General features: G+C 39.6%; 1 protein-coding gene and 1 long non-coding RNA gene across 3 annotated transcripts in view; one reads left to right on the plus strand and one right to left on the minus strand.

The window, feature by feature from the left end:
* Window positions 1-17,791, minus strand: part of LOC131575399 (uncharacterized) — a 44,579-nt gene extending 26,788 nt beyond the window's left edge. Inside the window, exon 1 of the long non-coding RNA XR_009276786.1 lies at window positions 17,450-17,791. This is a non-coding gene — a long non-coding RNA (uncharacterized LOC131575399). The remainder of the gene's footprint in view (window positions 1-17,449) is intronic.
* Window positions 1-25,151, plus strand: part of DLGAP1 (DLG associated protein 1) — a 139,372-nt gene that overhangs the window by 97,153 nt on the left and 17,068 nt on the right. For both annotated transcript variants that reach the window (XM_058830822.1, XM_058830823.1), the window contains exons 5-7: window positions 11,552-11,925; window positions 15,167-15,258; window positions 23,717-24,135. In XM_058830822.1, the coding sequence (XP_058686805.1) occupies window positions 11,552-11,925; window positions 15,167-15,258; window positions 23,717-24,135 (885 nt within the window). The remainder of the gene's footprint in view (window positions 1-11,551; window positions 11,926-15,166; window positions 15,259-23,716; window positions 24,136-25,151) is intronic.

Here is a 25,151-nt window from a genome sequence, read left to right on the forward strand (position 1 = left end):
ATTAGAGGGATGACTAAGAAGAGGAAGTTTCAGGCTGGGGCAGGAAACTGTAGGGAGAAAAGTCAAAAATTGGAGTCTTGGTTAAAAATTTGATCTGTCCTGCATTTTATGCACTGAGAGGTCTGGCGTGTTAGCTATGTGCATGTGAAATTGTAGGATTCATTTTGTTGGCACAGCAAAGATTTTTCTATTTGCCTTGTAATCTACAGAAAGCATTTATGTAGTCTAAAGATTCAAAAGGTCTAAGTAATTTGAAGCGTCAAAATTTGTTTGGGCTTGTTTGCTTTCTCTTCTTGTGTCTCAAATAGGTGTCCTGGGTCTACCCTTTGACTTAGCCAACCCAGAATGTCTGGGTTTATCTTTTAGATAAGTCACTACAAAATGCATTATTAATTGTTTTACATTTAAGCAAAGGTGAGAAATGCTAAAATTATTTTACTGTCTAGGGGTTAGAGAAAAGGGAGGTGCTAATTCCAAAATCTCTTGCTAAAGTAAGCTGTAAGTGAAAAATAAAATTAGTGGTTTGGAGAAAGAAGAGTTTATTCTCATGGTTCTATACTGTGACAATGCTTCTTTGTCCTTGTGGAAATTATGTAAAATAAACCCATTATTTTTGCCATTGGAATGATATGGCACAAATTCAGCGTTTCAGGATCATGATGGTAAGTTTTAAATTTTCCACCTCTACTGGACTGGTTTTGTTGGGTTTTTTTAATACCAAATAAATGAAAAAAAATCAAGGAAAAAAGCTGTTAGACTATTATCAGACATGCAGTTAGTGTCTCCAAGGAAGATATGGGGGTTTGTGTCTGACATCTCCTTCAAACTGTGAATCTGCATTATAGGCATTTTTTAAATATATTGAGAAATATGCGGAAAGAAATTGCAATGTCTTTCACTCAAACCTTGCTTAGAAGTCACACAGGACTGGTCTGTCCTCTTTCATGCATACCAGGGCTACAATCTTGCTGTATCTAAATGTCTTCTGGGTGCAAACTCAGGACTCCCAACAATAAGTGATTTTTGTGCTCAGATTTATTGAAATGCTCTTATCTGTACACTATAATGACTGTAAATGAGATGTCAGTATTTTTTGTGCTCTGGGCACTAGGGCTGATTGTTAGGAATTTTTCACACTAAGAGTATTTTCAGCTGACTTGTTGCATTATTAAGTAGGACCCTTGTCATAAAAACAAGCAAATAGCTGAAAGGATGAGGTCACTCTTGGTGACCTCAGCCCTGTCACTGAGCAAGGATGTAACTTGTTCATTTGAATGTAAAATGAGAGGATAGAAATCAGGGTTTGGTGTAGATTTCAATTCCTCTCAACAGCAAATGTTTATGTCAAATATATTTTTCATATGCATTGCTCACTAAACTATTCATTTTTTTTCAAGTCAGTTCAAGAAAAGTGCTGACATTCTCAACTCCCTGTTTTGCTATTTTACCTGAAAATTGGGCCAAAGATAAGTATAATTTCTTGTGTAAATACTTTGCCTACATTTCCTCCTCATTTGAGATGGGATTGGATTTTCCCCCACAGTGCTAGAGGATATGCCCTGACAGGTGACTTTTTGCAGGTCATCTGATAACCTTATCAGCAGAGGCAGAACTTTTGAGCTGGGGCATAATTCTCTCTCTCTCTCAGGTGACAAGTCACTGTTCAGCCCAGAGCACAGATTTAGCTGTAATTTTCCTTCTTCCCTCCCTTCTTCCTACATCAAGCTCTTGCTTATGGTTTTGGTTTGGATTTTTTAGGAAATACATGAACATAACTTGCTTGTTTTAGACATTCCTGCTTGGATTGGAATATCTCAAAAGTGATAAGCGTGCTGAAAAATGCAGTACTGGCTGCTTAAAAACAAGTCAGTACTTCCCTGTCTGAACAGATGTTCTTGCTCAACAGGCACGTGATACTTTTCTTCCTGAAACCCGGTTTTCTACAGTTATGTTTATAAGGACTTTATCTATGGGAATAACATAGTGTGCTGTTATACCTGCATAGGTTTTTCAACCCCATAGTGTTACATTGAAATTAACAGTGAAATAGTTTAAATCAATTCTTGTGGTGCTTCACGGCACATCATAGTAGCTAAAAAGTTGTTCCTATTGTTTTTATCAAACACATTCTTCTTTTGGTTGACACTGGCTTTTATTTTCTTGCCTTTGGCGCTCATAGAGTTTCTTCTCAATATCTATCTGATTAAAATATAGCAGCCCTTCATTATCTCTGTCATTTGAATAACTTTTAACTCTTAGACAAACTATTTAATAAAATCTTAAATATCAAGTAGCATAAAACAAGATTCTCAAAACTCAAATGTTGAATTTTGAGACAATGTCAAAGAAGTAACACCTTGGTGGCACCAAGTACTGAGAAAAAAAAATTAAATATATACTTTGTTTTGAGTTTAAAGAGATTTGAGTTAATTGCTAGATCAGGTGACAAAGTGCTTTTTGCTCTGAGGAATCACAGCCTATACTCAGCAGCATCATAAAGTAGTTTGATTAATAATGTAGGTGGCTATTGTACCAAAAATGGTAAATCGCACCTCATACAAGCTGTATTAAATGTATTTGAATAGTCTATGTGAGAGCAATGACTTTTTGGATTTTTTAAAATCTTCTGAACAGCCTTAGGGTTGAATAGCATGCAAAACTGGTGTATCTACATTTCTGTATTTGCTGTGTATTCCAGTCCCCTAATGACTGGATGAATATAACTGTCCTATATGTGTATGTATGTATATTACACAGATAAAGATATAGATAGATAAATAGATATAGGTATAGCTATAGCTATAGAGATATACTCACAGCTGTCTCATAGTGCAGAACTTTCCCATTGTAGGCCAGCTTTGAAAATGTCATTAATACATTAGAACAATGCATGTTCATTGTGTTCTCTGGCTTAGTATAGTTAAAAAAAAAAAATCCCAGATATAAAAGTAAGCAAACCATGCAGGCATAACTAAACTCAAATACAGAAACTCTGAAAACTGATTATGACCCAGAAAATTAAATTTCACAAATTCTTACTGGGTTAAATGATACTTACAGTTTTTACTGGATTGGAATGGATATAACTGATAACAGTGTACAGCTTGTTTGCACACTGTGACATAAAAGGAAATTACTTCAAAATCATTGAACTGATGCAGTTAATCGCAATAAATTATTTTAAAGAATCACTCTTATTTCCTTCATTTTCATTTAAGTTTAAAAAAAAGACATTAACAGTTATATTCACTTCTAAATATGTCCACATCAGGGGTGGGTTTGCAGCAATTTAAACTAATTAATTTCTAAGCCAATTGAGATGCATCACTAATCAAATTCTGTGAGACCAGCTTGATACCAATGTGTGCAATAATACAGAATTCTGCTTACCCTACCTTAAGTTTATTAAGTATTCAGAAAATCACTGGGGGTAAAAACCAGTAGAAACTTGTTTTCCTGCAAACATCAGCAGCAAACAAAGGTTCATTTCCAGACTGAGGAAGAGGGAACAACTTTTACAGACATTTTTTCTTATATGGAAATCGCACTTTGAAATGTCAATACCCCAGCCAAGTGTTGCCTTTTGAAAGTTAGCTACAGTGAAGAGCTTAAAAGAAAATCCTTTCCATAATGTTGAAAAGAGTGATGCAAGATTAATACCTAGCTAACTTAAATGCTACATGATTCAATTACTCAGAGATAATTGGCTTGCTTAAGTCTCCTCTAGGTTCACAGGTTGGTTTCTGGAATTCAGAGATTCAGAAGGGATGTTCTTTAGTCCAACCTCCTGTGACAGAACTATACAATTTCAAACTGCAGTTTCTCAAATTTGTGACAAGCTCCTCCTAAAATGACTGACTGGTAAACTTGCTTTATCATCAGTCTGCCACCATGAAAACGATGAGACATTGGCAGCAGAGGTTCAGGAAGGACAAAATGCAGTTCTTTACAAACTGTGAAGGAAGGCACATCACACACAGTACTTGCTTCAGTAAAGATCAGGAGATTGATACTTATATGTGTGCTTGGTTCTGACCACACATCTGTCTTGATGTATCTCCAGATTTTATAGGGTTTAAGCCTCCTGGATGCTCAGATATTCCTTCTGCAACTGAAGGGAAAGCATATATACAAAAGTGTATTAACATGGCCAGCACCAGTAGTTGCTACTATTACATGGTAATTTCAAGAAACAGCACCTAAAGTGACATGCCCAGACACAATGGAACATGTGAGTTCCACTATGGAACACTGACTTTTGGCATGCTTAAAGAGCTACTGACACGGTCTAAAAATTAGGTTTTATATTCACAGTTTGGGTGAGGTTTTCAAGAATCCAAATCCAATTTAGAAATGTAATCAAGAGATAGGTTTTGAGTTATTAGCACCAGGAACTTGCAATGTGCACTTGCAGACAAATTCTTTACATTCAACCATGACGCGGTAGGCAAAGAAATAAGTGATGAGTTTTTCAGAGCATGCTCAGAAAACTTCTAAATACATCTTCTAACTACAGTGACTAGATAACTGCAGACAGTTCAACCCCCCGTGTTTCAGAAAACTTTGAGTTTGGTTCTTGCATTGTGTTTTTATTTAGATCTGTTTACATAGATGTGTCTGTATTTGGTTAGCACAAGTCCACATTTAAAAAAAATTGCCCACTTTGTTTTATTAACATTACTGCTGAGGGGAAAAGATGCAAATTCTGGAACTTGAGAGTGCTGCAGTAATACATAACAAAGTGTTATATCAAAGTGCCAGTGAAGTTGCTTCCTGGAAAATATATAGGAAAAAAATCTGATTTCATTAAGCTGAATATCATTACATTTATTTACTGTTACACATTCTTGATCTAAGTGGGGTAAACTACCATATTTCACAAGGTTTTCTTTGCTTTCCATAAGTACCTTTTACAAAATGAAAGTACTGATATTCAGAAAGCTTATTAATTTCTTACTATGATGATTTTATGACATATAAGTTCTGAAACATAAAATACTTTCAAGTACCCTATTTTTATCTAAAATTATAAGGTTTTGTGTTTTGCATTACTGCTCCAATACTGGGGGGAAATAAAGTTTTGGTAAAGTGCAGAAAGCATTTGAATGGTTTGCTAGACTTAGTTTAAGCAACAGATCAAGCAGTGCTTCCCAATTTTCTCAGGAAAAAAAAAAAAAAAGTGCTGTACATGTGAAAAGATGGTAAATAATTCACATGCTGACTAAAAAAGACCACTCTGCTGTAATGTTTTCCTATTTTCTTGTCCTTCATCATGTTTGACTGAATGTAGAGGTTGATATTCTGTATCAGAGACCTTCTACCACGACTGTACTAAAGGATTTAAAGCTTCAAATCTATAGGAGAGACTGTCCTGAACAGACTCACATCCTTATCCTTGAAATTCTTGGTGGTGTTTTTTCCAGATGCTTTGTTTTTAGCCAAAGGTTAGGGCAAGGCCAAAACTGTTTCTCTTCTCTCAGCCTGACTGAATTTCAGCAGGCATATATGATGCCTGTGTGCATATAGCTGTAAATAGAGCCAAGTGCTAATTGCTTGACACCGGTAAAGTTTGCAGGTTTTGGGAGTTAAATATTATAAGCCATCAGTGATCCACTCTAAGTAATAACTTTCAGTTAATGTGAAATCTTTTTTCCAGAGATTCAGTTGTTTATATACTCCTGACTTTTGGGCCACAAGAGTTGAATTGCTTTAGTTGTGTGCTGTTAATGTACTGGTCATTTTTATAGAGAGAGAGAAGTTCAGCAGTGGTTGTGTGGTACAAAGAGTAAAGTGGGTCTCCTAGGAAGCCTACATGCCCTGGATTTTGTCCGTACATCCATAATTTGTGATAATATCCTAGTGATAAACTGCATTTAGCAGATACTCCTGGCTGTCTCACCTGTTCTCTGCACAGTAATTCAGCTTCCCAGGGATAGCAGTTAAGCTTCTGACTGGCATCAGCAGCTTCCAGCAGAAGAAATTAAAAGGAGAAAAAAAATCTGCTGGAGAAATATTCACCTGTCATCCACTGGGTATGCACATGCAGATTTTCCAACTCAATTCATTTGAGATGCAAGATGAGCCATATTTAGTCTCACCTTCAGGAGATCCTTCACTGTATCCATCTGGGAAGCTGGAGGCACCCAACTTACAAACAAACATGTCCAGACTTATGAAAAGGTCACCAGCACCAGCTTTAAACCTACAAGTGCCTGGTATAGTAAGTCTGTGGTGCTACTGTGTGCCGTAAAAATAGCTTAAATATTTTGTATAAATTTCTGCAGGATTTTGGCTAGATATTTTGTTTGTTTCCTAAGCCAGTGAAACTTAGGCTTTCATCAAATAAGGTATCAGCTTGGCAGTGAGGGAGGTCTGGAAAAAGTGTGGCCTTGGCAGAATTCCTGATGGTGTGGTATCTAGATTTCAGTAGTTCTCATTTGGGATAATGACATCCATAACTCACTGTGGTATTATTCCCTCAGGCAGTTTAAAACTTCTTATAAAAGACTTTGCTTCAGTTTTGTAATAGTAAATCTCTACATCCTCAGAAACCATCTGCTTGGTTTTTTATTAAGATAATGCATGCTTTGTTTTCATACCATTTTTTTGCATGTAAAAATAACAATACAGGATCTGAAACCCTACTTTCAAGCATTCCCCCCAAAACTCAAAAAAATAAGGAAGTAAGCATATGGTTTGAGTCTAACAAGGCAAATCAAGCAGTGCACCTCTAAACCCAGAGGCTGCTGCAGCACTGAAGCTTAGGTCTGCTGAGATGTGCCTATATCCGCGTTTCATGTGGCAGCTGTGTGAGGTGCAAGGGCAGCACTGTTAATGCACCCATTTAACAGACAGTAAATCACAACACTGAGGTCCATCTATGCAGCATGGAAGAATTCCTGCTTTTTATCCTTATACTTAGCTGTGTACAAGTTAGAATCGTTGACTCATAGAATGGTTTGGGTTGAAAGCAATCTTAAAGATCATCTCCTTCCAATTCCTGTGCCATGGGCAGGGACACTACCCACTAGACCCAGTTACTCAGGTAATCCAACCTGGCCTTGAGCACTTCCAGGGGTGGTGTACCTGTACGTTCTCTGGGCACCCTCCAGTGCCTGACCACCCTTCGAGAAAATTTCTGCTTAGCATCTAATTTAACCCTGCCTCTTTCAGTTTAAAACCACTACCCTTGTCCTGTCACTATCTGCTCATATAAAAAAAAATCTGTCTCCCTCCTTCCTAAAATTCTGGAAGGTGACAGTGAGGCCTTTGTGGAGCCTTCTCCAGGCTAAACATCCCCAGCTCTCTGAGCCTGTCTTCACAGGAGAGGTGTTTCAACCAATTGATCATCTTCATGGACTTCCTCTGGACCCACTCCAACAGGTCCACATCTTTCTTGTGCTGAGAAAGTTGTGTCCTTTGTTGTTCCTTTCAAACTGTGGATTTCATGCTTTTTCTCAGAAGAAACACTGTTATATTACTTAATTTTAAATTTGCACATTCGTGTATTCTTGTTAATCAGGTTTATATAAGACTGTCAAATTAGAAAGATATTACTGATGTGTCTCATCACTTGAACTGTTCTAAGCACTGCATGAATTTGATCCCTTCACAAATATTAATCTGCCTTGGGGTTCTCCTGAGCACCCATTCACTCAGTTAAAAATTTGTGTTTGCATGCTGATGTTTGTTCCTGAGGGCTCATCTCCCCTAGTGAGCATGTTTAAACAACTGAAGTACTCTTACAATGAAACATTCAAATTCAAGCCTTTATTATTATGCAATCTGGGATTATTTTTTTATCATTAGACTTCCTTCTGAACTGGGTGGTTGACACTCCCTGTTCCAAATTCCTGTCTCATGAGCTAGTTGTTTGGAAATACTGGCTAGGAAGACAAAAACCTTGGTGCAATTTTTTTTTTTTTTTTTTTTTTTTTTAATCTGGAGAGAGTGGTTTTTTCACTAGGTATTTGGGATTAAACTGTAACCTGATGGCAGTCCACAGAAATAGGGTAAAGATCAAAAGGAAAAGGAGAGCATGACTTGGAGGACTGATGCATTGGAAACAGTGAGCCTGATTCAAAGTGCTTTGGCTGTCTGAGGATTCTTGTGCATGACTTAACTAGTTTCTGGATTAAACCTCGCATATGCCCTAGGAGAGGAATGCGTACCTGCTTCAGCACCATGTGCTCTCTGGAAAAAACTACGGAAACTAGTCTGTTTTGTCAAACTGAGGGTTCTTTTACTATTCTGAACAAGAGATTTCTGATTAACTCCGTATCTAAACAATTTAATGATTCACGAGACTACTTTGACTTGACTCACCAGTCAGATCAGTTTCCGTACAGAACTTCACTCCTTGATCTATGTCCAAGAACATATTTATCAGGGTATTTATACAGCCCTTTAAATTCACTTCCTTATGTGAATTAAACTACCTTTCATAGTTTGAAAGGTCCCTGTGTGTGAAGTGAGGATTTCTCCAAATTTTTCACGTGTCCCGTGATCCTGTAGCGTTCTGCCTCTGAGTCCTCCTGCCGGGCAGTCTGTGCTGCAGGAGAGCTGGAGAGATGACTTTCCTCCTTTGCCTGCATGGATGTGTTCTCCCCGAATGCTCAGCCTCTCCTGCCTGGACAAGGAGAGCACCAGCGTTTTGACAATTTTCTTGGGGAGGACTTGTTTCGCTTTTTGAGCAGCTTAGCATTCAAAATACCGTGGCCACTTGAAGAGCTGCAGATGCTTCAGGTTGCCCTGACACAGGTTGCCAGGTACTGGTGGCACATGAAGAGCTGTTGCCCAGAAAGCCTTTCATTGTTGAGCCTCAGCAGCTCGGAGGGCTCGGCCAGCTCCGGCATTGAGAGCAGCTGCCTCCGACAGCGGTGGCGGCCCCGGCATTGTTTTGGTGTCGTTTCTGCAGAGGAGCGGCAGGAGCTTACATCATTTCCAGTAATGAAGTGCCTGGGGTTCTTTTATGACTTGCACACTCTGCTTCTCTGGAGCTGTACAGTATGTGCTGCGTGACTCCAGGGAAACCGAGGATTTGTTTTGACTTGCTAAAAGAACGTTTTGCTATTTCTCTTTACAATTTCACCATATGACTTGTCAATTCTCTCCCCCTCTTAAGAATAACTTCAGATTTAATTAGCTGAGTGCAAACATCTTTCATTGCGGTGTGGATTATACTCCTCATTGAGTACATTTACCAGCAGAATGAAAGCTTAATCAGGCAGTTCTGTATTTGTACTGCTGCGTCCAGAGAGCATGGTAGCTGTCAATAGACAGTTGCTATTGACTTTCTTTCTAGTGCAGGATGCCCAGTGATGTGGGGACCCATCTTGTTAAGGCTTGGTATTTGGTTCTGATGCTCTCTCTCCTACCTAAAATGCCTTTTCAAGTGTTTCATTACCATTTCCCTCTCTGCTATGTGAGAAAAATTATACTTATGTGCCATGCTGGGATGTACTGAAGGTGCTGACATGTCCCAAGAAGTTCCCCAGTGACGTTTTCTAGTATATTTTAAATGGTACAATTTATACTTTGCTGAATTGCAAAGTAGCATTGCTCATGAACCTCTATTAGACAAGTTTGGCACCAGCTTCCCAAAGCATTACCTGGATATCTCTGTGTGTGTGTGTGTGCTTTGAATTCCTCTGTGCTGAATTGCAGTTCACACTTCCACAACTCGGAGAACGTTCTCCTGACCATGAACCACCCAGAGTGTTTCTGGGGTGTCCTGACTCAAGCAACAGCCTCCACAATTCTCCATGACTGTTCTGCAGCAGCAGCAGCTGATTTACCTGCATGTGCTGTTACAACAAATGCTTTTTGACAGCATCAAAAACAATGAAAAACAGCACAATATTTATAATCGCCTTTGTACAACTGTCATCTTTTCTGTTAGCTCCTGGTATCAACCTTGTCATAAGCACTTCATAAAACACCTTTAACCCTATTAACAATTCACTTCCCCAGAGTTAAAATTTGACAAGTCCATTTTTAGCCATCTCTTCTCTCAGAGATGCCGTGGTTTCAGTTTGATTCTTCAGAAGTGAATCATAGTTTCAAAACCCTCACTACCTGAAACACTCTCTTTTTCCATTAGCACTCAACATGTTTAACATGGGTTCAGACATGTTATCAGAAACTTATACTAGAGTCCTTTAAAAAAATCCCGTGTGATTTCATGCCCTGGAAACACCTTCTACGCTGTAACTATTCCTACAGCTATGGGGAGATATGAGGCATATGGATGTGAGCTAGTCAAATTAATACCATAATGGCTTCTGGCTCAACAAGCAGATACAGAGCAAACAGAGAGCAGAACAGCTGTAGTAGAGTTACCTTTTATGTGGGTGGCATAGACGTCTGCCAATTAAAATGATCTGATGAATCATTTCTTGCCATATGATTACTGTTAATAAGAATTTATGTTAACAAGTTTGTGTCTGAACTTTGCACAGGTTCATGCCTGCATTTATTTTGTTAAAAAATAGAGCATATCATGATTGTTTTTTGTTCTTAATGGACTTTCTTTCCTCCCTTGAAAGCATTCCAGGACTTCAGTAATGCAGAGCTGCCAACTAACCCTTAAAGGAAGATGTTTTAATCTCCATGTAGTGCTTTTTGTATGTAATTCTGTGTATACAGAAGAATAGCTTTTACCTGGGAACCTCAAGCTAAGTTTATAACTCCACACAGCAGCACTTACAAAGAGAGTGTGGCCCTCAAAATATGAACTTTTATTACAGTCTTTGTTACTGCAAACATTTATAGTTACACTTTAGCACTGAGAGACAGATTTTAGCCACTGACTTCATTACACTAACTCCCTGTGTGTAAAATCAAGTGATTTTTTTTTCCAGAACTGATGTTATATTTGTGGTGAGAAATTAGGCATGGCAAAATGTTCTTTCAGATACATTCTCAACAACTTACAAAGCATTTCAAAATATTTAAGAAGTTTGTACAACAAGGGAGACATTTTATAGAAAGAAATACACAAGTCCAAGCATGGTGAGTGTTAACAAACTCTGATAAAGGATGATTTGAGAATCTCGTCAGAAAAATGTGGTTTGAAATTCTGCATAAAGTAGGACAGGGTAGAGAGACAGGAAACAATTACAATAAAACTGCTTAAAGTACAGTTTAGCTGGGATAAGTGGTTGGAGACATCATCCTTGTGAATCTCGTTTGAGAGTCATAAGCAGAACAAACGTTTTGGTGGAAGGACTTGTTCCCATGGGACTTAGAACAGTTAATAGAAAATATATTGAGGAAAACAATCCTAAAAAGACAAAGGAGGAACTTGGCAAATAGATACTTTCTCTCCCTATTTGCTCTACTTGCAATTCTGCCACTCACATAGGTGGAACAGAAGACACTGATAAGCAAAGCTTTACTATGGCACTTTGATTGACTTTCGGGGGCTCTTTGGCTAACAGCCTCCTCCTCCCCTCTGTTCTGTCCATGCTTACTGATGCTTTGATATCACATTTGCATCCATTTTCCCTGCAGCATCAATAAAACAAGAACTCTGCTATGTTTTTTACAGTGTCATCCTGCATTACCACCTACAAGAAGACACCGCCTCCAGTCCCACCGAGAACTACCACCAAACCCTTTATTTCCATCACAGCCCAGAGCAGCACAGAATCTGCCCAGGATGCATACATGGATGGCCATGGACAGAGGGGAGATATCATCAGTCAGTCTGGACTTAGCAACTCCACGGAAAGCCTGGACAGTATGAAGGCACTGACAGCTGCTATTGAAGCTGCCAATGCACAGATCCATGGCCCTGCAAGCCAGCATGTAGGGAACAATACTGCCACTGTCACCACCACTACAACCATTGCCACTGTTGCAGTAGAAGATAGGAAGAAGGACCTCTTCAAGAAAAACAGATGCTTATCTATTGGAATACAGGTACAGTACGTGACATGGATTATATGCTTGCCAGTGTTTTGGATAAAACAGAAAAACATCTGTTTTATTGCTCATTATACAATGTTTTGTGTATTTTTCTTCTTGTCCTGACAGGTACCTATGTAGAACTTGCATCAACATAATCATTCCGCATGGTACTAATGATGTTTTCCTAATTTATCATAAATACATCAGATGCAAGGATTTGTTTGAGTCTCTGTGCTGCTTGTTATTCAGCTCTGTTAAATTACACACATGAGCACTAATCTATGAATCATAACACAGCGGGGGTCAGAAAGGCATGAATTAAATCATTGAAAGGGAATGTGTAAAACAATGATTTACATTACACTATCACCAAAAAAAAATTTCCATCCAGCCTCACTGAATTAATTGTCGCTGCTTATTCATGCACTTCATAATGACTCGTAGCCACTTGAATGAGGCAGCATTGTTCCTATCTCAGCCTCAAGAGCAGAAGATAAGTTCCTTCTGATTTGCCCTTGTTAAAGAAAAATATATTTTTTACCTCTCGTAGAATGAAACAAGAAAACTAACCCTGCCGAAGTTCATTCCTGTTTACAGAAAGGACAAAAGTAAATAAACTAGACTTGTGTAATCTGCTTTCTTAATTAATCTTTCCCAGCCCCCTATTCCCCCTTAAATAATGATGTGCATAGGACTCCTGACTATCTGCTTGCAGGATTGGCTTTTGTAACAAAGTACTTGAACTTAAAATCAACTGAGAATCAACACAGGTTTTGACAGGAGATGAATCTCAAGCAAATAGAATAGCAGTCCACAGCTTATCAGCCTTCACAGGAAGACACAATTTTTTTTTCTTGCAGAAGGTGGTTGTAAGCACAGCACTGTGTGTCTGGACAGGCTTATCTGATTAGAAAAGTCTAAGAATTTACCACAAAATCTCTATATCAGCCTGATGAGATAGATGAGAGGTGCTGTGCTGAAGTATGCCATCCCAGGGGTAGCTGCTGGAGAAGCTGTGACTTTTCTCTTACCTCTTCTTGGAAGGGCATTAATAACTATTGCCCGTGGGTTCAGTTCACTGCTTTTGTTGTAGACTTTTATTGTTTCACAGTTGTTTATTTTAGGTATATTCTGAAAGAAGGGTTGATGTTCAGTATTAAACACAGGAGAAAAATCCAGGCGGAACAGGGATAGAGGAAAACACCTGTTATGTATTCCCATTCCCAGCCAACCTTAAAATGCCATTATATTATTGTAATCCTTTATTTCACCAATCCAAGAAACCAAGACTTCTTAGCAAAGACCCTGCAAAATAAGGGGTACAAGGAAATAATTTCCATGTTTGCAGAAGTCAAAATGAGCAATGGTAATGGGAATCATGGTTCTTGAAAGACCATCTCCCTGCTATCTCTCCTTAAGGCAGCGTTGCAAGTAACAAATGCTGCTTTTGGAAGGTATAGAGCCTCAGTTTCCTGAAATCTGAGGAAAAAAGAGCTACAAATGCTCTTCAAGCCTTTGACAATCTCCCTCTTAAACTTTGAAGTTTACAGATGACCAGTATAATCACATGAAATAATAATGAAATCTGGAAATGGTGGTACATGAGGGTCTGCCAAGGCAGGATTTGTGTACAAACCCATGAAGATGTGGTACAAACCACCTGAAGCTGGGATAGCGTGAAGAGAAACCTTCAGCAGCAATACAGCCTTTCAGGATTCCTGTCTGTGCATGGTGCCACCCTCACAGCTGTGCACATCAATGAGATATTTAGAGTCAGATAGGCTTCACAGATAAAAGAAAGTTACTTCATTAGTCTGCTGTCTAATCCATTTTGCAGCATCGTTGCACAAGCAGTCATGCTGGTACAGCTGAAGGGGTAGAGTGGGAGTAGAAATACCTTAAGATAGGTGTTGATGCCAGAAATTACTTCTCTTACAAACAACTGCCCTAAAGGAGGTTGGTGCACTGTCAGTCCTCTGACTGGCAGTATAGAGTCAGTCTCTCCACTGAGTAAAGGGATAGTTCAGGCTTAGTCTGAACTCAGACTAAGTCTATCACCTTTATGATAATTCAGCCCATCTCTGTAGAGCAGGGCAAGCTGCAATAGCCACAGGTATATTCTTGGTTTTCTTCCTCCTCTGCAAATAGACCTAGTGTGCAGTTCTGATGAACCTCCATGTGTGTCCTCTACACCCCTCAGTCACTCTTAGGACACTGCAAGTCTTCACTGTAAATCTGCTGAGCAAACAAGCAAAGTTAAGCAGAGAAAAGCCCTTCCATCAAAAGGTTGCTTCACTCTGTCAGCTATGGGGTTTAAGATGTATTTATCTCCCCAGAACCCCCAGTATCAAGGAACTACCTCACCTCACAGAACAGCTTCTCTAACTCCCATCCCTCACCGAGCACATTTCCTGCACAGGCTGGTCAAGTGGCTCTCAACAAGAAGCTGCTGGTGGAACAGTGACTACAGCTGGATATTTTGCACACCCATGGTCAGTTTGAGGCTACAGGTCACTTCATGACACTGTATGGCCCAAAGATTCTGTCTGCTGGAAAATGTTTTTCTTGTATGACTACCCATATTATATATAGCATTGGGAATTAACAGCTACACTGATTTGACCCAGAATATTGTGATTTTGTTCAAAGACACATCTGTGGTTAAATTTTAACTTTATATCCTCATGGAGCTGGAGCTGGAGATGTGGTATTAAGGTCCAGCCTGTGCTCCTGGGGACTACCTGTTTGCAAGATGAAGCTGTAAAGAAAATGCATCTAAGACTCATATCTGCTTTCTTTAAATCTTTTCTCTGTAGTGCTCTGATTTGAGGCACTAACATTTAAACAAAATAAACAAGTGATTTTGATATGAGTTCACATACACATGCACGTACAGACAGAAGGTAAAGTCAAACAAAGGGTGACACACAATTCCTGGAGTTACAGCTGCTCAGAGACGTGCTTTGACAAATGTGAGCATCCAGCCTCCATAGAATACCTGATAAAATCCATCTGCATGTTGCAGGCTGAATATTGTCTTACCAGAAATGCTTTATAGATTAAGACTAATGAATATTCACTAATAACATTAGAAATGAGCACACCACAGAGAAACTGACTAGATGAAGGAGCTCATGGTACAAGCTCTATGTGCAGACACTTAGTAGTTAAGGTGCATAGAAACTGCAAGCAGCCAGGTGATACCTGTGTTAAAATTCATTCTAATTACCTGTCATATTTTGGGTTTTTTAAGGTTGATGGTGCTGAAGAATCCACCATACCAGGTGACAATAAAGCAACCAGTAAGTTCCAGTCCATAGGAGTTCAAGTAGAGGAGGAGAAGTGGTGAGTAAAAGTTAACACTGTTTTTCTAAAGTAAATAATTACGCCACAACTAGTTTTTAAGAGCCCTAGTTCCTGCACACATGACCACATAAACCTGCTTCCTGGATGAATTGTTAGATCACCCAGCTGAGTCTTATAAATGTTGTAGCTCTTGTTTTTCAGAGAGGATTTTTCAGGACCAGTGAGAGAAATGGAAGAGAAGTCCCACATATTTTGAGGGCTCATATACTTTCAATAATCTCTCTTCCCCAGAAAATCTACTGAAACAGCGTATGGTATTGAAGCTAGAGTATTAGTCTTGGAATGGCTGCAGCAGCACAGAACCAATGAGGAAAAGTTTACCTTGTTTTTCAGCAGAATAATTTCAGCCACATGTAGCAATGCAGTGGCAGAGCCAAACTGAATGCTTTTACTCAGGTATCTCACCCAGACATCTCTGCATTACAATTGCTCCCTTGCAAAAAAAATTGTTGCACTTACAAAGCAAGCCTGTCAAACTCTGTTCTCCCTACAATCTGCCGTATATCCAGAGTTAGTAAACAAATACCCTCCAAGAATAAAAAATTAAAAGAAAAGATAAACTGGAGCACCTGTCTTTAAGGCTTATGTTTCTTTCTGATGACAGATTTGCAGTTACATTGCAGGGTACCATAACTGTGCATAGCACTTGGAAGACACGTAAAATTTTTGAGTGTTTGACCACAACTGCAAATCTTATTTCCTTCCCAAAACTGGACTCAGTGAAGAAAAACCAGACTCTCCTCTTGCCTCTGAGTGTGCAGGCCTGCCTAGCGTTGCTGTGACTCCAAGCACCCACACAAGTCTTGCTTCTCTTTTCTCAGGCCACTTGGGCACAGTGTGACTTTTGGATGCTGAAGATATTTTCGTGAGAACTCTCAGTACCCTCCTGTGTCACAGGCAAAGCAGTATGCTTGTTAGTGAAGGAAGTTAGCTTTGTAATTTCTCCAGAGAAAACCTGGCTGCAGCAAATCTGAGCTGACAAAACTCAGGCACTCTCCCCTTCTCTGGCCTGCTGGCTGCAGGAGCCAGTGGAGATGTCCATTTTCACAACGTTTTTTTCCTACACCTGCTAAAAATACTCAAAAATAGCAGATTATCTACATCATTTTCAATTCAACCAAATCTCCCTGTAAAGTAGCAGAGCGTTTTCCTATGGTTTTAAAAGGCTAAAGTGATTTCAGCAAAAAGAAATGTGATTTTGCATTGACCCTGCTAGGCTGTTACCAAGTTCCTCATTAACCTGCTAAAACATCTCTTGTTGGCAGACATTTCTTTATGTCTTAGACCTTAGCCCCATTTACCCGCAGCTCTTCCAGCACTAGATAAATGAGCACATTAGAATGGATGCTGAAGGACAATTTCACTTCAGCCTGGGCACAAAGGAAATAACTACCCCAAAAGCCCAACCCTCCGCCTCCCTGCAATGAAATAAATGGCTGTTTGTAAATACCTTACTTCCAAAGTCCTCTTTCCACTGCAGATTGTATTGCTCCAGAGAAGAAGGTAAGATTTGCCTGTGAGAGTCTGCAATACAGAGAAAGTAATATTTCTGCATTACTTACTGACAGCTGTGTTTGGGGGTTTCCTTGATGATAAAGTTGAGATTGCTGCTGTTTGGAGCAGACGGGCAAGCAGCAATCTATCATGGACTTTCAGAAGTGAACTGGCTGATAAAGGACAGCCCCTAATCCTTAGAAAATGAGTGCACTCAAGACACAAAGGGCTTATCATCACAGTTGGGCACTCTTACTCTTTTTTTTTAACTAACACAGCAGAGCACAATATATTGATTATCTGTTACAGGAATAGAATTGTAAATACAGTACATTCTTCACTGTCCCTGCACCATAACATCTGCAAAACCTAAGAAAAGCCCTTTTTAGCTGAATCTTTGAGAAATTAATGTTTTTTTTAAAATATCCCAAGCTCCAGAAATACTAAATAAATGTAAAATGAGAAGAATGACACAGCAGGAAGGATAAATACAGTAAATTGATCGTGTTTTCTTGACAGTTTAAACTATTAATTACACCGTTACAAAACAAGAAAGCTCTTTGCCTAATGCTCCAAAAGCCTACCACAACTTTCAGTCTTCTTCTTGGCTTCCTGCTCTTTCCTTCCCCTTTCCCTCACCTCATACAATTGTCATTCTCACACTACGGAGCCTTACCTCCTTTTAAATATTCCTTCTTCTGTGTTTGGACCAGGTAAGCAAAACATTTTGCCTCCATTTCTTGATCTAAGTAATTCAAAAACAGAGCATCTTCACAGGACAGCTCTCTCTCTTCAGTCTTCCAGTCATCTCAGATCTTTCATTGGCCCTTCACTTTCTGTATTTGTGGGCCTCCTGCCAAGACAAATGCCTCAGTCTGACTCCTCCTCTTGTACTGCTCAAAGGATAAATGTGTTTCCTGCTACCTGACCACATTACAACTGGATCCATTATTGCTATTTATCTTATCCTCAGTTCTTTATGCTGCTGGTTCTCACTAATATTTTTCATACCCATTCCCTACCTGCAGCTCCGTGATTTCTAGCATTTACAGAGTAACTCTGTCCAGTCTTCCTCTTGGAGAGAAATTGATATGCATTTCTTTCAGCCTCATGATCTTACTGCTGTTAATCTTTTATCTCTCACCTGACCTTCCCCATGATGCTGACAAAACCCTGACAAAAATCTCCTTCCCTTCTTCCTTCCATCCATGCAATCTCAGGGCTCTTCAATTTCTGTCCATTTCTGTTTGTCCATTCTTTCTACCTGTAACTTCTTCTTGACCTCAAGAGACCACCCTCCTCACTTACAGAAGATAATTGAGCTGTTAGAAATCAACCAGTTCTACTGAAGCAGGAAAAAAATAAGTAATTTATTCTGCCAAAAACAATTAGCATGCATTCTTCATGAGCAACAGGTTTTCAGTCCCACAGCTCTGTAATCAGTTTAGTCTCCCTTGCAATTTATCTTGCCTGCCCCAAGATCTCCTCCTATTACATTCTCACCTCCAAAATGGTCTTGCTCATTGTTCTAGATGTACCATCAGCTGGGGATTGTACCTGATTTCCCATCACAATAACTTTTGAATACTGAAACCAAGGTAGTTTCTGGAGTAAGAGCACTGCCATAGGAGAATACAGTAGACAGATGGTCCATCTCCCTCTTCTCTGGTTTCTGGAGCACCGAGGATATCATCTGGAGCACCGAGGATATACAATATATGTATATTGTATCAATATCATACAATATACATAAGATATGCATATCTTGATACACAAGAATCCACAAGATCTTGATACACAAAGTATATCCTACCACAGCACACCTCTTGATATGGTATAAAGTGGAATCAATTGAAATAATAATAAAATTAAAAATAAAATACGGTAACATAAAGCAAACAATCAAACAAAAACCCTGTGCTGTCTCTTACAGGGGGAAAAAAAACCCAAACTCACATCTTTGGATTTTGTTACTATATAAACTCATATTTTTCTGTTTTTTCCTGTAGGTTTTTGGGTTTGGTCACTTACTGTCAAAAAAAATACTCAAAATTTTAGTGTCCTATCTATACAATAGGCCAGTCCTACAAACTAACTCAAACTTCTCAACACTGCACTTAGAACTTTCAAGTCTGTATTTTGGGTAAGCTAAGCGAGAAGTACATGATGTGACATTTGGGGGATGTCCTGTGCAGGGCTAAGAGTTGAACTTGATGATCCTTTTCAGTCCCTTCCGACTAAGAATATTCTGTGATTCTGTAGACTACTTGCATGGCTTTTCACAGCAGCATTTTCTGGCTATCTGTGTTCTCCATGGTGGAAGCCATTCCAGTGAGAATTTCTGAAGGTCGTAGGTGTCCCATTCCTGGAAACATTTAAGATCAGGCTGAACAGGGCATGGAGCAACCTGATCGAGTTGAAGATGTCCCTGCTCATTGCAGGGAGGTTGGATTAGATGACCTTTAAATGTCCTTTGCAACCCACACCAGACCCTCTGGCCAGTCCCAACCTGGTGGGACTCATTTCCCACATGCCCTCCCACCCCGTGCATGCTTGTAGGAGGAACTGCTGCTCTGGTCAGCAAAAGGCAAAGCAGGCCCTGGCTCTGACAGGGCCAGTCTCCTTCTCTGGCCACAGCTGCCTGTGAGCTGAGGGAATGCCTACAACCCTGGTGGCTCTCCCAGCCAGCTGGTGAGCTGCTGCAAGGCTGGCCTTGGCAGAATTGTCCATAAATTTCTGTTCACACTCTGCTGATTGGCAATAGCCTCCCTGCCGCAGACTGAGCCCTGGAGGGAGGCTGAGAGATCCAGCCAGCATCTCTACTCTGCAATGCAAAGGCCAAGAGTTGGTAAAAAACAACAAATAAACCAACCAGCTTAAAACAATGTGATGAACAAAGATGAGCTGCTGCAAGGAATGGCATTGGAGCAGGAATATTGTTCCTGCCATCAGAAACATGGTACTATATCTGCTAACTCCTTCTGCAGTTTGTTCTCTTCTGCTGACAGCAGCTGCAACCTTAGCTGAGAAACCTACCACCAAGGAGGACAGACAGTGGGTAAAGTAAGGCTGGATTTAACCTGAATACCTGTGAGATTGACCACACATCAATTGTTTTGAAATCCAGATCTTTGAAATCCAAATCTTCTGGGGTTTTGGATTTGGGTTTTTTTTCAGGAATGAGTCAAGTTATCTAAGCTGAATTGCAAACATGTTTTGAAAAAGAAAGCCAAAGACTTAGAAGCTGAGAATTGAATGCCAACAAGTGACCTTGTTATTGTTCAAAACACATCATTCCGTTGTTCTCCATACTGGTTTATCCAGTCTGAGGTTTCATGGCTTTCTGCACCCTAGGCCAGATATCTGCTGCAGTTCTCTGAAGCTGTAATTATTACGCCTTGTGCCTGCAGGGCATAAGTACAAAAGGGCCAAGCTTGAAAGCAGAAGAAGAAGCAAACCTCTCTGTTGAACTTCTTCCTTTTTTTCAGGTAGACTTGTGAATGTTCTATATGGTAGAAGTAGCAAAAACTTTATCATTAGCTTCAACAGCTCTCCTCTAGTATGCAGTTTTAACTGAGAGCAAAACAAAAAAGGTTCATGTGGGATACAAATGGTATTTTTTAAGAGTGAAACATCCTGGAAGTGAGTGAGGAAGCTGTGTTAGAGACTAAAATTACCATCTATTAGGCATTTTATATAGATGAGTTGGAGGCAGGCAGATAGGCCTTCCTGCATTTCCATTTTTTTCAAAATACATTTCCTTGGAAGTATTTTTTTAATTTTGAACTGATGCTATATTCTACTGCCAAGTTGTTTTTCTTTTGAAGACAGATAAGTTACATAATCCAGTGCCAAGAAACTGTCATGCAAACCTGTAGCATACTATTATATAGATAAAACAAAGGCAAAAAAAGTAGGTCATTCTATTTCATTTGTTAAGCAGAGTCTGGCTTTGGTGGTACTAGCTCATGCTTAACCCAGTAAGAGTACACTCCTGAAAGACTTGAAATGCAGAGCCTCCAGCATCCTCCTGTCAAGCAGACTTTGATGCTTTCAGATTTGGGTTTTGGCATACACTGAAAAGTCAGGGTGTTAACTGGAAACACAAGTGGTCATCTGAAACAGAAGAGTGTCAGAGTCTCGGGCACTGAAGAAAGCAGAAGGTGGCTCTGACATGGGGGCAGGGACATGAAGAAGAGCAAGCCTGGACTAAGGCATTTGCTTTTCTCACCAGTGCTATGGAAGGTGTGGAAAAGTACACTGTGTACTAATGCCTTGGCTCTCAGTGAACCCTGACTAAATGACTAAAAAGAAATCCTCAGTCAGCATGTGCCTAGGTGGGCACACAAGGGGTTTTCTCTGTGTGTGTGTATTTTAGTGCAGATAAAGTTGGTGTCAAATTAAAGCCATTTCTAAAAAACCTAATATGGATTGGACCAATAGATTTTTACTATAATGTCAGCCTAAGGCTAGTGTCTTTCTAATCACTAATGCTAGTATGACAGCCTTTCTCTGCCAGATATCTGCCCGTAGCAGATACTTAGGAAAAGTATAAAGGAGTGTGTGTAAAGAATAAAGTGTGTGAACTAAGCACTACTTCTCCCAATAGACATTCCCAATTTAGTATTCTGTTGTTCAGGGACTTCCTAAGCCAAATATGAGATGTGTAATGGCTCTTCCTGTGAATTTGATCAAGTTCTCTTTGAACCTATTTTTACCTTTGCTTTTTCCTAGGGTGGCAATTTAATTACACATTGTGTGAAGAAGTACTTCCTTTCATTAGATGTAGATCTTTAGACCTTAATCCTTCCAACTGGCTGCCTTCCTCCGCAGAGTTATTGCACTCGGAGAAATGGTGAAACATCCCCTAGTCAGGATTTCACAGATATCTCATGGTCCTCCTCAGCCATCTAATTTTCTAAATCTTTTCTCCTGTGGAAGTGATTTCATCTCCCCAGTGACCCTTGTCCTTTCTAACTTCTTCTGCTGTATCAATCCATAAAAAAATGTTTTTCTCTTCTTTCCAATGGATAAATACTAGCAAGCTGAAGAATTCTGTGCACTCTCTATTTTTCAGTTTGCTGGTGCATATCATGCACAGCTACAGTGGCACAACATCTCTTTCAGAAGAACTGCAAGCAGCAGGCACTATGTTAAAATGCTTGTGATTATTAAAAAAAATATATACACAGTATATTATTAAAGTTTTCCTGGGACTGGTATGGCTGAGATGTTAATTTGAGCCTTCTTCTACAGAGCAATAATTGTGTTTTTGTTTTTTTAATGGAGGACCTTCCTCAACTCCTGTTTTGCTTTTCTCTACTCAACTCAAAACCCCAGATCAAAAGCCATTAATTTCCTCTATCAGCAGGACCTATTACAATCCTCCTTGAAGTCTGCTGCAGTCCTCCTGAGCTATCTGCATGCACCAGGTATATAGGACATTAAATTCTCCCTCAGCATCCTTCCATCTGCTCCCTCACCAGCTGCAGAATAGATATACTTGATGAAATTTTGCTGTCAGTCATACTTGTCTGATTGGCTATTGCTCTTCAGTGGAAGGTGGAATATAAATGAAAGGAAGTGAAATGGCACCCAGCATCCAGTTCCATCATCTTTTCAGCATTTTCACTGCTGCTTGAGTGTAAACTAAAAACAGAACTGGAAAGGGCAAAACATCCAAAATATCACAGGGAAATGGGTCCTAATATTAGTTTAGTGTAGATGTGAGATTGAGAACAAATTGGAAACTACTGGCTGCATGAGTGCACAGGTATCCTGGATTTGTAAGAAGAGGAGATGGGAATCTGTCCCTATTCAGTTCAAAACTATTAATTCTGAACACTAAATATTACTGATTTAAGAAACATCTATGTTAATTACTTTATGGTTCTACCTTCTTTTTCATCATGGGGCAAGACAGCAGTTCTGCCTCACTTGTTTTCCACTCATACCCTCCATAATTCACTGCTAATCAAATGGGCTCTCATTACCACCCCCTGCAATAGCATTAGTCCTGTTTCACTCCTCATACTTCTCTGTGCTCCTCCTCTGTCAGCCTTTTCACATCAGACCCCTCAGACTGCAGAATTTGAAGTGCTGTTTATGTAAAGAAAACCCACCCCAACCCAAACCCCCAGACCTCTCTTCCCTGCTCTTGACCTCAGGGTTGTTCTCAGCCCTCAGATGCCCCAACACAGGGGAACTCTGCAAGGATAGAGGAAGCTGCCTACAGGAGAGCAGCCACCACAACAACGGTGACACAGACAGGCAGAACACTAGCTTTGGTGAAAAACAGATCATTTTGAGACCGAAGCTTGAATGTGAAAAATAGAATGTCTGGACACTGGCAATGGGTGCTAAAATTGTGAGTGATGGCAAACACATAATTATGAAAAATAGTTATGAAGAAGGATTAAAAATACTTATCTAAGTTAAAAGTACTTTTTTGTATAAATGGAATGTATAATATTACATATGTAGTAGACTCATTGGTATTAGCATCTTCCTGATTTCACATGTATGATTTTTAAATGTAGCTTTTGAGTTTGGGTGTGTAACTTCACAGGGGTGTGAAGCTACACACCCAAAAAACTGAAAGATAAACCACTTCTGAAATAAATCAGTAACCTAAAATCCTGAGCTACTGGCACTGTTAGCTCTCTCTTGAGCTGGCCTCTGGCTTTCTTAAACCACATAACAATTAGAGGTCCTTTTTTTCAATAAAGAGTGAGCTTGCATGGAAAAAGAGAGATGCTTGTTTGTTTGCTTGCAATGAGAAGAAAAAGATTATGCTGATCATTTCAAGAAAAAAACACGTGAATGTAGGACTGAGAGGTGTGACTGCCAGTCTCGGGAAGAGTGGCAGAATCTTAGTAAGTCCTTCCATACTGAGTTACCTAGAGAAAACTTTCTAAACATTTTCTGTTTGTGCTCTCCAAAGCTTTCGCAGGTTTACACGATCTAATAGTGTAACAACAGCTGTGCAAGCAGACCTGGATTTCCATGAGAACTTTGAAATAATCGACCCTCAAGAGGACAATACATGTTCTGGACAAATATCAAGACAGTTTTCCCGAGATGCAAGCACCTCTACCGTTAGCATACAAGGGTCAGGAAACCACTACCATGCATGTGCAGTGGATGATGACTTTGAGACAGATTTTGATCCATCAATTTTACCTCCTCCTGACCCATGGATTGACTCTATTACTGAAGATCCTCTGGAAGCTGTTCAAAGGTCAGTGTGCCCACGAGATGGCCACTGGTTTCTGAAGCTACTTCAGGCAGAGAGAGATCGTATGGAGGGTTGGTGCCAACAGATGGAGAGAGAAGAACGTGAAAACAACTTACCTGAGGACAGTAAGTAACCATACACAGTAATATTGCAACTGCAAAGAAGTATTTAATATAGGTCAAATTCACCCCAGTGAATTCTGTATTGTGCCCTTTCTTACTTAGCTAATGAAGCTATGGCTGTGATTCTCAAAAGGACTGCATGTATGTATATAATAATCCTTATTAAAGCTGACAGGGAATGCAAATGCTCGGCACTTCTGAAACTCCAGTGGTATTAGCTTTTGGGATTGCATAGTTCAACGGATAATTAGGAGAGTGTGGTTAGGGATCTTGTAGTATTAATGTTTCTTAACTCTTCTATTTGAAATCACTTCTCATAACCTTAGAATATAGTTTAACAGATTGTAGTTCCTTTTAATTAAATTCATATTTCAGTTGCCTTTTCAGACGGTGATTGGCATAACAGTATTTAGATGTTTGTCCCTACTGAAAGAAATTTCAGTTACGCTTCCAAATTGTCCCCTCTCTCTCTCTCTGCTTTCCCCTCTCCAGCCTCTCTGTATCTCCCTTACAGTTCTCATAGGCTTTGACCGTGCCAATAAAACAAGCTCTTCATATTGTGTGACATAAAACCACACACATGCAAACTACATCTCAGTTGTCACCCCTGACAGCAATATTAACCTACCTGTAAAGTAATAGGACTGTCTAGTAAACCTTCATTACTCAGAAGGGTTGAGGGTTGAATAGTTCACATCTTGCTCGTTCACTCTAATTAGGGCAGAAAGGCTGAGCAAGTGTTTCCCAATCCAGAATTTTTTCTCCCAGTAAAAATGAAGGGTTTTTTTCCATTTATTTCTCTTACAAGGAACATTACTATTTCTAGCTGTCAACTTTAGACAGAGGTAAATCTGTGAGCTTATGAACATGCTCCTTGCAAATAAAGCTGTTTCAAATTCTAGAAGTGAGCTTCTGGGAAACACTAAGGAGCAGCTGCTTATAGAGAATTAAGTTTTTTATTATTTAGACACGCCTAAGCATATTTTCCTGGATATACAAGTAATATTTTTCCAACCCCC

The sequence above is a fragment of the Poecile atricapillus genome, chromosome 2 (assembly GCF_030490865.1).
Source record: "Poecile atricapillus isolate bPoeAtr1 chromosome 2, bPoeAtr1.hap1, whole genome shotgun sequence".
In the NCBI taxonomy this organism is placed as follows: domain Eukaryota; kingdom Metazoa; phylum Chordata; class Aves; order Passeriformes; family Paridae; genus Poecile; species Poecile atricapillus.